The sequence below is a fragment of the Zootermopsis nevadensis genome, unplaced genomic scaffold (genome assembly GCF_977971745.1).
Source record: "Zootermopsis nevadensis isolate Lab colony 2312 unplaced genomic scaffold, Znev_1.0 Znev_ptg000017l, whole genome shotgun sequence".
NCBI classification, from domain to species: Eukaryota; Metazoa; Arthropoda; class Insecta; order Blattodea; family Termopsidae; genus Zootermopsis; species Zootermopsis nevadensis.
The window spans coordinates 7,935,520-7,950,091 of NW_028259149.1; the positions used below are offsets into that span (position 1 = coordinate 7,935,520).

The 14,572-nt window shown below is 38.7% G+C and overlaps 2 protein-coding genes and 1 long non-coding RNA gene across 6 annotated transcripts in view; 2 read left to right on the forward strand and 1 right to left on the reverse strand.

The window, feature by feature from the left end:
- LOC110834053 (uncharacterized) overlaps positions 1-4,468 on the forward strand; it is a 19,148-nt gene extending 14,680 nt beyond the window's left edge. For all 3 annotated transcript variants that reach the window (XM_022072834.2, XM_022072836.2, XM_022072835.2), the window contains one exon: positions 402-4,468. In XM_022072834.2, coding sequence (XP_021928526.1) covers positions 411-2,915 — 2,505 coding nt within the window. In that variant the 5' untranslated portion in view covers positions 402-410 and the 3' untranslated portion in view covers positions 2,916-4,468. The remainder of the gene's footprint in view (positions 1-401) is intronic.
- LOC110834056 (serine/threonine-protein kinase meng-po) overlaps positions 3,714-14,572 on the reverse strand; it is a 16,055-nt gene continuing 5,196 nt past the window's right edge. Inside the window, exons 1-5 of one of the 2 annotated variants that reach the window (XM_022072845.2) lie at positions 11,032-11,103; positions 9,730-10,059; positions 8,084-8,298; positions 7,048-7,358; positions 3,714-6,685 (exon numbers count right to left, since the gene is read on the reverse strand). In XM_022072845.2, coding sequence (XP_021928537.1) covers positions 6,363-6,685; positions 7,048-7,358; positions 8,084-8,298; positions 9,730-9,963 — 1,083 coding nt within the window. In that variant the 5' untranslated portion in view covers positions 9,964-10,059; positions 11,032-11,103 and the 3' untranslated portion in view covers positions 3,714-6,362. Of the gene's footprint in view, positions 6,686-7,047; positions 7,359-8,083; positions 8,299-9,729; positions 10,060-11,031; positions 11,104-14,572 lie in introns of those variants that run through there. The other variant, XM_022072844.2, reaches the window with a different exon arrangement.
- LOC147873649 (uncharacterized) overlaps positions 11,420-14,572 on the forward strand; it is a 16,879-nt gene continuing 13,726 nt past the window's right edge. The window contains exon 1 of the long non-coding RNA XR_015535483.1: positions 11,420-11,560. This is a non-coding gene — a long non-coding RNA (uncharacterized LOC147873649). The remainder of the gene's footprint in view (positions 11,561-14,572) is intronic.

A 14,572-nucleotide genomic window follows, 5' to 3' on the forward strand; every position in this document is an offset into this window, starting at 1 on the left:
CAGAAAACTCCATCCTTTCATGGAAATTGTGAGACTCGTTACCGCCACTATAACCTATTTTAAAGCATACGAATCCACTCCATACCTCACCTGAAGCACGTGTTTACATAATTCGTGAGGCAAATGTTGACTGATATCGTGTCGCATTTTATGAGATTTAAGATTTCCACTGCAGTGAAGTTGATAATGATTATGTTCTTGTGGATTTTTGGCTCCGTGTCGACTCGTAAGTAGATGTCTACCTACTTACCGACGTGCCTACCTACGTGTCTACCGGGCGCCAAAACCCAGAAGAAGAACAACAATAAATACGACTTGATCAAAACTGCAGTTACTAAAAAGGCAACTAAGCGCCTGTGTGTCGATTATGTTTAATAAACCAACTACCGTGTTTCTGATAGCTTCTCGTAATGGCATTCCGCCATAGGGGACCTCGGTCTCGCGCTGGGTCATCAGGCAGCAGTTCCAGAAGCGCATCAGCCTCGCCTTCCACAGTCCCGGCTCTAAACTTCACTCTGTATGGCGCTCCAGCGCCCCGTTCTGCATATCGCACTTCATCTGGAGCTGCTAACGCAAAACCCAGACGTCGATCCACCAGACCAACGGCCGGTCCACCAGCAAGTCCTCTTAGCACATGTTGCACAGATGACTTCCGACTGGATTTATCATCTCTGGCAGCAGATGAGTTTGGGTCGGTTGTTATTAGTAGGCCAAATGGAAGTGAACTGTGTTGTATAGACGATGAAGCTGTTACTAATGAATGGGGCAATCAATTTAGTAATGCCGGAATTTGCGCCCATGCGGAACTTACTGACGATAATGGTGGGTCAAACGCTAATGATGTAAATCAAAATTTACTCAGCAAGGAATCTGACAATATCCAATATACAGAAAAGGCAGAACAGTGGTTTGGTGACATTGATTCAGAGGGAAAGCCGATTGAGGATCGTGACTTATCCGTGAACACTGGCAGCAGTAGCACGGGGTCTGAGTTTTCGGACACAGACAAAACCTCCAGTGATTTCATTTCATCCAGTCAGGCATTCAGTGACGAACGAGCTAGTAGTGTAAGAAGTTGTTTATCGGGCAGTTCTAGCTATGTAACGCTCAGCGAATATTCGGCTGACTCTTGCAGCAGTAAGTGTTTATATAATTCAAGAGAATCACGTTTCAGCAATATATCAATATCTAGCGACAGTCAGTCATCTAACCGTGATTTACGGAGTGGAATTAAAAATAATGACCACGTAGCAGCAGACACACTTGCGACGAGTCCGAGAAAAAAGATAACAGCAGACGCTGTTGAGCAACTTACAAGACGTTTACCTAACGAAAATATTAGCCTCAAGCCTCAAAATACAAAACGCAAAAAATCGTTGGCTCAGCCTTCATCAGGAGTTATCAGTAACCGCAGTAGGATCACAGAATCACCGGTCACAGTTCCTCCTCGGGACAAGGACAATGCGTGTCTGTCAGAATTCATTTCTGTGAGCACTGAAAGCAGTACTGGAGGGTCTGACAGCTCACGTATTTCTTGTGCCTTAAGAAAAGGACATGGCCTAAATACTAAAGCCACAGACCCAACAACAAATGAGAGTAGAGAGACAAGTGAAAACAAAAAGGAGTTAATCGAAAATCAATGTATTACAAATGACCAGTCAAATGATAATGAGGAAAACAAAATTATTGACGTCTGTCGTAAGGTCTCTGGCCACAGTTGCCTTAATAAAGGCCACGAAAATCTGTCAAACGAATACATAGTCGAAGAGGGGACAATAACTGACCAAGTGCGTCTATGTTGTGCAAGAAGCATGAAAATATGCAACTATGTGCTTAATTGTTCTGTATCGGGTGAGTCACGTGATCAAGCAGTTCCTGATCCAGATACTTACAACGTCATTACTAACGTTTCAAGAAATGAAAGTTGTATTGGCGAGAAATCTGATCAGAGTGCAGTAGCAATGGAAATGCTCCGGAATAAGACTCCAGCTGCTGAAGAGGAGGAGTCACTGTCTTCGGGTCTAGATAGTCGAACGACATCTCAAACTTCTGTTTCCCGTACCAACATGAAAAACAATGATGATCTTCATATTCGCAAATTCCATAACTCTGAATGTGAATTTCAGCAACTTTCATCTCCAAATAACAAAGAGTTTGTAAGGAATGTGTATTCAGTACCGACTGGACCTCAAGTTCCGAAGAAGTTGTTGCAATGTGACTGTGAATCTGGAGGAAGAACTAGATTTTTACTGGAGCGACTTGAATGTGGCTGCTTGCCCAATGTTTCTGCTTCCGATATTCCTTTATCAGGCGGAGAATTCACGGAGGCCATACTTCATGCTCGTCAGTTAGTTCGTGTCTTGGAACGTGCATTAGACAGGGCTTTATCTTTGAATACAGATCGTACGAGCACTGAATCGTCACTCGAGTACGTCAGTACCATCAAAAGAAAGCAACGGTCGAGTTCATTATCTCCCAATATACTTCGTCGTTGTAAAAGAATCGACTCCATGTGTAGTCCAGCATCGACTAAATCATTTCTTGACATGGAAGACAGGGTTTTAGGTCCTGACACTGGTGTAAATTATAGGAAAGGATTGAATGCAGAACATACGTCTGACGTGAAACCCCCAGTACCTTGCGATAGTGTCAGTACCCGAAGGTGGAATTATGGAGACGAACCTTACATGTTATATGTATCTCCTGAACAGCTGCAGAAACAGAGAGCCCTCCTCAAACCTGTAGCCGAAAGGAGACTGCATGGTTCTGTAGTTCAAGTGTTCAATATGGCTGACATCTTAAAGAACGCCATCACGAGGCGTCGGAAGTTCATGGACCCTTCAGAGGAATTTACCTGTGGGACTAACAGATCAGTGTCGGAATGGTCTCTTGAAGGATCTGATATGAAGCTGTAATATCTTTCGAGTGTAGCCTGAGAAATAATTATGGGAGCAAAAAACTTTTCGGGCAAAAAATAAAAATAAAAATGGAACACACATTTTAGTATTGTTTTTACGTCTTACGATTTCGAGCTAATTAAACAAAATAGATTAAAATCCGAGCCATCAAAAAGCTCGAGAACCATTAGACTAATTTTTATCACATTTTATGTTGAATGTCCTTGCTAGTCTACTCTACATTTCTTTTACGCTATTTATAAACCAATATCAAAAGTTAGCATTCTTGAGGTGAAAGGGAATAATGGAGTGAAAATGCCAGAATTATTTTGATTCATTGTTGCATACATTTCCTAACTCGTTTAAAAAACCCAACACTGCATCAATAAGACCTTGCAACCAGAAAGCAAGCTCATTTCTAATAACTGTTAAAAAAACCTATTTTAACTTGTAGCTAACTTCTTCCAATATAGGCCAACACACCATCTGTTACTATTTGCAGTGTAAGAACATCAGTCAAGTTGTAGAATTGAATAGACTTGAACTATAATTATTTTTATACTTATATGTGTGTAATATCAGCTAGTAACACGTGTATAATCTTGAATGCAGTTTAAATTATACAACTGTGCATAATCTATATTTTATAATACAAATTTGGAAACTAATTGTAAGTCATGTGATGAAGTTTTTGTATAAATTGGATGTGTTAATGTCCTGTTTGGTGTCCACATGGTTCATAGACTGTTGTAGTGTTAAACAAAGTATTTTTGAAGGAAATAAATTGGCTAGTTCCTTTAGTAAAACTATAAGGCATTGTTCTGTATGAAATTTTAATGTTCAAAAAGAAAATTAAAACCATGTACATTAGGATTAAATAATCACAAATCCTTTTTTCAACTCATATCTGAATCAATACATAATGAAAGTGTCTAGTACTCATGAATATAATGGAATGAGGGTGGATATCAATATTAAACAAATGTGTACATAACCTCCAAAATAGAAAACACAGAAGCAGTCTTTCCCATCAGTACACTTATAGGTTATATGGAAAAATGTAGGCTATATCAGCTATGAATCACATGCTTTATGCAGTCTGTTTTGTGACTCTTTAAATTTACCGATCAAAAATAGAGTTACCTCAACAATAACAACGTGGACCTACAGTATTAATTTGTAAAGAGACTTATTTATAATTTTGAAATTTTTTCAGATTTTATATTTTATTAATGAGACAGATCTGAAAGATCACGTATACCTTCATATAAAGTTTCATTAATAAAGCTCAAATTTATATGTAATCACTGCATTTTTGGAGTCTGAAAAGCATGAGATGGATTAAACAGATAGATACAGTCTGCCCATTCAGATCCCTGTTTCTGATTGGCACATGAATGGCTAAAAATAAATTCCATCTGGATCCAACATTGAACTGAGGGAATATAGGCAGAAGAGTTTCAAATAAACAGCTTGATCTGTGGAATAACTTTAAACAAACTTGAAGAATGGAGTCCTGTATAAAAGTATCAAAATATATCTGAAATAATAAACATATTTTATTGTTTGAATGCTACTGACTTTGGACCTAAATAAAGACACATCATTTAATTTTACCAATAATTTGAATACTATCAGATGTTACCCACATCTATAATTAAATTAATCTTTTCTTGCATTCTTTTTAATACATTTTTCTAAAGATATTTCTGTATCATTTAAATTTATGGTTTAGTCTATCTACATGCCCCATTAAGCATAGTTTTGTGTAGTATCATATCTGTTATTGTTTGATCACATGAGTCACGTAACTATTTGTTTAAGTAGACATTTTGTCTCATAGAATGAAGTCTATTTTTAAGTCAGTCATGTAAATGTGCTTAAAACTTATCTTTCCATTATTAATCCATTTACTTTTCATTACACCAGCTAGACAGATGTAATCACTGCATTTGTATAACAGCAACTGTTGAAAATCTGCTTTAAATCTGTCTTCATTCCCTTTCCACTCAGCAGTTTTAAGTGCTTTAAGATAATAAACACCATGTAGTTACTGTAAGCTGTTTTTAACCTTGAATCATTCTATATTAAGGAGTTTAAATACCAGGTACGCAGATTGAAGTCATCAGGCTTTCACAGTTGCCTTGAGGAGGCTTGTATTTTCACTTTTGGGCAATGATACCATTTTTATACATTTGTTAGTTTTCATGGTAATTAATGACATACTTTTAAGTTGTGGGTTATATAGTACGATATGAGATGGAAGGATTATTCTGCCAATTATCGCACTAAAGTCTTCACTCTTACTTTATCCTTAACAGAAGGACGATCGGGCATTGCCTGGGGACCTTCTAACTATAAGATGCTCTTTCTCCCCCCCTGAAATCGTAGTGTCTCTCACTTCTCCCCCCACCAATTTCCTCTTTCTCTCTCTCTCTGGAAAGATTATTACAAATTATTAATAGGCATTGATTAAAAAGTAGGTATTAGCTTGTACAGACTGAGGAAAACCATGACAAACTGGGGAGTTTACAATGGTCATGATTAGTGAATTGGATGATTTACTGGGGGGGGGGGGGGGGGGGGGCAATTTTCTGAACCTTTTATGGTACTTCCTGAAAAGAAGAGGCTGTGTAATGTGACAGAAACATTAGTCGGGACAGCCAGATCAAATCTTATGATTACTGTGGGAAAGATAGTGAGATATTTTTGTGCATATTCAATTATTCAATTAGAGGGGAGGTCTGGTAATTCCTTACTGGAGTATTTTATGTACACTCAGCTGCTGTGGACAGACATAAAAACAGATCTTTTATAGTAACTGTATCATTTACATACATAGCCCATGTACACACATACACAAAATATTTTTTAAGCTCGCTTTCCTGCTACCTGTTTGAAGTGCAAACCAGGGATTAATTATTACAAAAGAAAATATATACTTTTACTTCAAGAGACATAAATTAGAAACTCAACTACCTTATTGGCATACTTCAATAACGCTGCAACAATTAATAAGACCATTCCAAAAATACTGTGGCACTTAGGATTGACCAGTAGTTATACAGAATCCATTGATGTCACTTTTATCTATAAATGTTGTTAGCACCTGAAATATCAAGAGAGGTGTAACAGAGTCTCCAATAATGACAGAGGTTGTCTTCACTGATGTGCTCCATCATCATTTTCTTTCATGCTTCTAACAGTCTGAACCTCTAGGAACCATTCTCGTAAAGCAAGATATGCTCTTTTCGTGATTAATAAATGCACTTAAATTCTCTTGGGCACTGATTAAGGAGACAGACTAGTTCTCTGAAATATCAGTATTTAACTAAACTTTGACACGACTGATCATCCAAGAGATTTTAGTGCATTTTTATTAATTACAAGAACGATAATTATTCCCGTTCGGAGACAGTAATTGTGTTAAAATACGACTATCCTCCATATTCTTCCATGTTCAGATCACTGACTTGCCGACCGGCTGGTATTTGCTGGCGTTTCTTTGTCTTTCTTATGTCTACTGTCTCTTTTTCCCTCCATGGCCTCCCGTTCCTTCTGTCTCTCTTCTTCCTCTATATCGTCCTCCTCTTCCTCTTCATCTTCTGGGACCTCTGTGATGACGCTGGCTTGGATCCAGTCCCGGATTCGGTCTTTCTTGGCTCTGCGGTCAACCGTTGTTTCGATGCCATATTGTGTCAGTGTGAAGAGCAGTTGGTTCTTTTCTTCGACACTGCTATGGAAACTGTACATTGAGGGGCACAGCCCTTCGTCTTCAAGGTTGTTATCTGGAAGAGAAGGAAACACACACAAAACGTCGTTACTGACACTAAAGAACCAAATGGAAAACTGCGTCGGTACAGAAACTAGAATTTCATTTCGACCAGGCCCTGTGTTTTTCTTTTCTCCGTCATATCCAGGATCCACTTTGGCGGCCTGAGCTCGAAGCTAATCACTCACCTCCATTCAGTGCCGAAGTAAAGAATTCGTGCAGCTAGACTTTCGCTCCTACTACAGGTCTACATCTTCGGGGCACGGTGCTTAAGCACCAGGCTACACCGCCTTTAAACAGCAATTGATCCAGCATTGTAAAATAACAACAAAATGACCGGGATTGGATCCGACCTTGGTCGCTGTGCACACAACTCACCTGTTTGTCTGGCAAGTGACGTTCTTGTAAGCCACCTGTCCTCAAGGAATCTCGCCAGGTCAGCCAGCCCTCCGGGTCTTTTTTCCGGCCGCGGTTCCAGGAACTTGCGGAACATCCTCTGTGCTTTGGAGGTGAGCAGCTTGAAGAGTTTGGGCCGCCTCACGGGCATCAGCACACCGTTGCTCCCGTGCCAGTGCAGATAGCGGACGTACCGCGGGTCGTCGCTCCCTGCTTTCTGCCATGGCAGGCAACCCGTCAGACACACGAATATCACGATTCCAAACTGCCACACGTCGTGTGATGTTTCCGCCCTGCAACATGTGTTGTGCAGATGTTTTAATGCTACTGTGATCTGCTCTATAAAATAAAAAAGCCTCTGAGGAAATTGGCTCAGGGCACAGTTCATTGGTGGGATTTATAAACACTAATAAATGCGGAGAATTTCTTGGCCAGCTGATTTTTTTAAGATCGTGTATCATACGCTGTGAGTCACTTAGCTCCGACTCGTTTTCAACGACTAACTTTTCAGAAGATACAGAGCCTGACAGCATGTGTCACTTTATTAAGGATTATGAATTTTCACTTCACAGATTCCGGTGTATCAATACACAATAAATGTATCTTCAGGCTGTATTATAGAAGGCCTGGTAGCAGGAATAACAGGATAAGAAGGGTAAACGGTTATTTTATGACGCGGTGTCAGCTTCTCAGGTTAAAAAGCGATGGTACGGTGCTGCGATGTTAAACAAAGAGGGTGCCTGAGAATAACCAAAAACTGGATACTGTGAACTCAAAAATACAAAATTCGTTGCAGTAAAACAAAGAACAGACTGAAAGGGATTTTAAAAATATAAAGAAGTATATCGTATGACAGAAGCCTATTTTTGAAGAAAACATCACGGATTCGCGGGTCAGATAACACGATTCACAGACTTCAGATTTACATGTATTTGCTGTGTGTGAGAAAATAGGCCAGTTCCGTTACTTAGAAAGGGAACTCTAAAATAACTCTGGTAGAACTCTGCCGTGAACTTACTTGTACGTCTCGTCTGTGTTAGTGAGTAGCACCTCCGGTGGTGAGTAAGGCAGCCATTCGTTGCGTCTTCTGACCAAAGTGCCAGTTCGCCTGGTTTCGCCAAAGTCACAGAGTTTGACCCGAGAGAAATCGGATTTCAGCACGAGGACGTTATCCAACTTCACGTCTCGATGGACCAAGTCGCGGGTGTGCAAATGTTCCAGCGCCGAAGCGAGCTGTAGAGAATAATAACGATTACACAGAACGTCTTATGCCGTTCTATTTCATTCTGTGCAAACAAACAACGACTCTGGAATCAAACGTCTCAGCACATTTCCCACATAAGATCCGAGTCACAGCTGGTCAAATCTAGCTCAGTAGTTAGAATACTCAGTTATATTTAGTGTAATGAAATTTAAGCATGCGTCCTTAATTGCCATAGTGACGATGATGGAACGTTTATTATTTGATTATAAAAGTTCTTCCTACTGTATTTAATTTCCTGTATCCAAGAGGAATAAAAAAGGTTACGTGAAAACAGAAAAGAAAAGAAGAGGAGAAGGTAGATAAATACGGCAAAACAAATAGGAAATGGGAAAGAAACGAAAAAGAAAATTAGCTAAGTAATAAACTGAAATATTAATCACGTTATTTGAAATTAATGCTATCTGAAAATAACCGAAAAGTTTTAAATAAAGCACGAGTAAACTTGGGCTTATGTCCAGTCTTGATTAAGACTAATTAATCTCGGTTAACATTGCCGACGATCGGCCCATTTAGAATGACCTACTTGTGATTCTACTACATGAACACCTGTCCACGTCTTCTCATGACACTGACGCTAATATTGCACATGTCACATGGCGACGTACTTTCATCTCGTAAGAATGCGGTTGTATGGGCAAACAGAATACTGGGTAGATCTCTGTGTAACCAGGCGACATTGCTTAAGCCTTCGAAGCCAAAGCTAGTCTAAATAATTCTTAAACATCCAGTCGCTATCTCAGAGAAAACAATATTTCTTCACACATTTGTAAAATAAGTGTATTTCTCTCGAGAGCGCCGAACGTCGAGTCGAAGTTTGGAGATCACGTTTCGAATATTGGCCCAGAGATTCTCCATCATCAAGCAATTATATAAGCAACTGCCTTTGAAACGTTGGTAAAAGACTGCAAGACTACGCGGCGCTGCAACCCAGAAGACAGCCATCTTCAGGTGACTGGTTTCCACTAAAATTACATTTTTATTCTTTTTTTATATTTGAATACCGCCCGCCGCGCTCACTAATTTTGACCGGCTAGCCGCGCTGAAATCCTTGCTGCCGGAAGATAGCCCCGTTCTGCTTCGCACTCCTCACCCGTGGACTTCCTGTCAGTTCAGCCGATTAGTGGATAATGACAAAGTAAAAGCCAATTTTAAAATAATGATATAGAAGAAATAAAGTGTTACAAATTATATAAACACAAAAAATAAATTTTTCAATTTTTGAAAAGTTATAGGGGGGTGCTGCAGCTCTTATGGACGGGCAGCAGCCACTGCTCCAGGTTAAACATGAATCCCTTCAATGCCAGTCTTGCCTGTTAATCACTAGACCACCGGAATGACCCTAAAATAATACAGAGGAATGCAAGAATCTCTGTCGGATTCCGAAGGAAACTGAGATGTACCTGTTTGGCAACCCGCTTGCTGTGGAGCTCGCCGATGCCTGTTTCCGATACGTTGGATGTGAGGTCGCCAAGGGGGGCGTACTCTTGCGAAAAGACGTAGAAGCCAGCCGTCTCGAAGGCAACATCGTATGTGCTGATTATGTTCCGATGTGCTCCCAGGTGAAGACTATAGTGAAACTCGCGGTAGAAGTCCCTGACGGCGGTGTAGGGTTTGGGCAGCGCCTTTAACACCATCTCGGTGTCTGTTGCGCGGTGCTCAGACAGCAGGATCTTGCCAAACCATCCTTCACCAACAATCTGCAGAATGTCGAATTCTTCCGCCAAGTTCACCTTTCGAACACATCCATGAGAAAGTACAGCGAGCTTACCAAAGCATGACAACAAGAACAGAATCTGTGTGGGATGTCAAGATGCCATGGTTACGACATGAAGACGGCTGTCTTCGGAGACGTTACGCATTGTAGTCTGGTGAGTTCTGGCCTCACGATTGAGGCAGTAAGCCCCTCTGAAACGTCGATCAGTATCATCCAGATAACACGAGGCGCGCATTTCAGCATGCCAGTAAATGATACAAAACCTTCTAGAATTTGTTGCTTTGACGAAACCCAGAATTGCACAAGAAAATTACTAACAAAAGTGTTTAAATACGCAGAATCCCAAAATGAAGCACAAAAATATGTTGTTTTTTTATATTTTGGAACTGCACTGTAAAAATAATTTTAAAATCAACCAACAGTTAAATAAATATATATCGAAATATTTCTGGACAATTTATCAGTGTGAAATGAGTAGTTTAATTGTGCTGTTTCAGATAGAGTTTTTTAAATACTTTGCAGAGTTGTGCCCAGTGTTTATTTGCAAATAAGAAGGCAATTCCCACTCAAAATTTTAGCTGTTAAGTAAGGGAGATTGTGTACAATTATTTGTAAATAAAAGAAATGAGCCCTTTTGATAACAAATTTATGGAGGTTATGGGGTCGTCCTTCCAGAGTACACTGATATACTTTTCGTAGATTAACGCTCAATACGACTGTCACAAAGCCATGTTACATGATGTGATGAGCGCCTTGTCTTGAAGTCTGCTGTGGGCCATTAGGGTTACCAATGGCGTATCTTAAAGACACGCCGAGCCTTTTATGCTGAGCGTGTGATTAATATATTCATGTAATTCCTATTATGCTCTATGAAGTTTATTTATTCGTTATTTTATTAAAATTCACTCTTTTATAAAACATATAAACGTTAAATTACAATAAACATGCCCTGTTTACGTTCATGACCTTTGTTTATAATATTACATACCACGTATATTAAACGCACTCAAAAACAGTGCAGCATCGCTGACCGTCCTTCTGCTTTCACGTCAGTTTACTGCAGGGAATGACTAGGGGCGCTCGAAGATGGGTTGGCATGAAGGAAGAATGAGTTCTGGGAAGACATGTTTGTTTCATAAACTAAAGCAGCCTAAAGCTTTTGGCGAGAGTTCTGTGCGTGGCCCACGCTTAATTTCAAAGGCACAAAGTGGTTTATATAAGTTGCTGTCTTACTATTATTGCACGGTGAAGATTTATCCGTAAAATATTCTGTCAGTCACTAAAATAACTCTTCTGGGCTGGGATTTGTTCAGTTTTCCACGTTAAGAAACTCGTCAGATTTATGCCTAGTTGACTGAATCGTAAACAAACTGAAGACGATGTAGTGAGTTACAAAGTACTGTTACCTTCGTAAAATGTGAAATAATTTGTGAGTAAAATGTGTGAAATGAAGACAGGATATTCGCAGATGGCTGCATTCTTCAGATAGTCGGAGAGCAAAAACTCTGACTTTGTAGGTGAGTACAGAAATACTTCGGCATATAATTTTTGTATAAAAAGTGCGTGTCTGTATCCTACACAATGCGGTGAAAATTGCTGCATTTTGTGTCTCCTTTCTTCTTAAACTCAGAATCTCTCTTCCATATCCCCTTACAGATATCCATTTCTGTTAAGTGTTCGTACGTTTATGTTAGGTAATTAATTGGGCCTAATTTTCAAACGAAACTATGTATCTTCCTATTGAAATGAGTATTTTTATATAAGAATTTTATCAGATTATCTTTAAACCATAATGAACTTGCGTACAGAGCGGATAAATCAAGTGAAATCAGAATAAATTAAGCGATGATTACAACTTTATGGATCATAAAGTGGTGTTATTTTGGATTAAACAGTTTTCTGTATATAAACAAACCAGAAATGTATACATACACAAAATTATGAGTCGAAATACAATTCATGACAATTTCCGACAGAAAAAGAAAGAAAGAAAGAAAGGCAGAAGGAATACAACAGGAAAAAATGTAGCAAAATGAGAAATTCAATTTAGTCAGTAACATTCGCGTGTCTTAACGAATTTATTTCTTGATGCCTGAGAGTGATTTACCATTTTGTTTTGGAGAAAGCAATAATCGTGTGAAGGTTACAATTGCATTAAATTAGAACGTGTTGAGAATTGTATAAAGTTAGGAAAAGTATGCATATCGTAACAATTGTAAAGCGTTGCCGCCACTATTTCATGTTTAATTTTTGTGAATGACAGAGCAATACACCATGCGGGAATTTTCCATTTCCTGAAATCTCGCGTAGGTGCTTGTGTACAGTGTCCGTAATTTTTGTTCGATCTTATGTTGGCATATTTTAATAAAACTACCCGGTGTAAAATGCTGTGGAAATCCGTTCAGTCGCTCTAGAGATGATGCATGTGTACAGACGGATGGACGATCGAAATGATGTTGATTGGCTCGCCGCAAAGTTGAAAACGAGGCCAAAAACAAGAATTATCTCACTGCTTATAAAATTAAAAAAAATCAGAACAGTTGATGCGCAAACAAATGTATTAGGATTTGGAGCCACTGGCTTATGCCTCAATGACGATGCATTTGACAGATTTCCCAAACTGAGTCTAAATATAAATGGATCCAACTACGTGAGTGTATGTAGGATTTGAGGTTTTCACGGCGGTGAGTCTGAAAATGTCTGTCTTCTGTGTTGTTCCGCCGTGTAGTCTGGTAAAAGTTTACCGACGCTTCAGAAGTCCTTGCTGCCTCCATCATCAGGGCGATCTGATAACGGTGGCCCCACGTGGGTCCCGCATAAGATCGTACGATTGGAATATCCGAAAATCTTGTTGTTGTAAAACAAGGGTAGGGATTTCTGTTATTGTTATAAAATGTAAATAATTTATTTCAGAACAAACAGATTTATGAGATTATTATAACTATTAGATTAGGGATTTACAACTGTTTCCACTATGTACCATTTTGGTAGGAAGCAAACTTGACAATTTCTTTAAAAACATCTGGTGTTGAATTTTGACACGCGATAAACATCCTAGGCATCAAAATCAAATTATTTCCACTTGGATCTCAAGAAATTTACCATGTCTTCACTATGGGTGTTACTGTCGACGTATACCCCACGCTTCGTCCCAGGTTGTGCGTGTTGGACCAGAAAAAAGGAATTTTCAGCGTTCTGTACGAAGGTCTGACTAACAATAAACATTTCATTCGCCAAAATAACGAAATCTGCTTTCTCAAGAATAATATATCCTAAGCTTAATTATTCCTTATACACGTAACGGAAAGTCGTCTAATCAGTTGTGATAAAGAATTTAGCAGTTCCGATTAATGATTTGAAGTCGAAAGGATTCAGGATTGGGGTCGAATAAATAAAATCCTCTTTCCTGATTTTGTGTTTGTAGTTACCCAGTTGGCTAGGAAATTCTCTGTTTTATGAAAGCCGAATGTTCATCATCTTTTTTACAGAATTTCAGTTAACATTCAAAGTTCTTTGGGGCCTATTTTAATATTATCTCATTATCCCATGCACGCATAGACCTTTCGATTTTTCTTTTCTCTAGAAGTTGCCTCACCAAATATGTGTAATACATTTTTAATTGTTGATTTCCAATCTTATTAAATAAAATACTTTTCATTGTGGTTTTGTGTTGAGCCACAAAGCTGATAAAATATATGTCAGACAACTTTCTAAATAATGGCAAACTTACTCCCCTTTAACACTTCGGAAATATAATATAATTTTAATTAATCTTCCTATGACTTCAGGCCATTGAATAGTATTTAACTTTCATACTTTTTAACTTCTTGGTGTCATTGATTGATTGTGAAATTCTGAGATGGAAGGCACGTAATGTAGCTTCCTGACGTCTTGTTGTGTAATAGAACTTAAAAGAGCTTGTAGTTTTTTGGATCACTATTTTGTAGAACCCATAAATCATGTCGTATTAAATATTTGTTTAGCTTTTGCTTTTGTGGTGATAACTAAACAGACAGCTTAAACAGTGGATATGAAATCTGTAACGGAGATGGAACATGAACATGATTATGAATTTTGAATGAAATATATTTTATGTAGTATATATTATACATATATCGACGGAGGGAGTATTGCGACTTACGTAAGTTTGTAAGTAAGTTTGGTGAATTTTGTTGTCAAATTCTCCTCTTCGAATTCTGAGTTAGTTCACTTAGAATTGTGTGCGATTACATTTCAATTATTCGTTAAAAATAACGGGTTAAGCTCTTTGTTCTTTAATAAATGGCTTTGAGTCCCAAATATAGAATATCGACCATTGTACACCGTAGCATGTGGTATGTCTGTTTGTGGCATGTCGCTGTGGTTATTTTCAAAACATTCGATCCGCAGGTTTTATTATAATCAATGTCTACATGGAAGATTTCCAAACAGCTACGAGAAGCACGCAAGTACTGATAGAAGGAAGAGTTAGCCAGGTTGAGTTGTGAAGAAGTGAAAATAGAAATATTTTCTCTGCGTCACACACATTG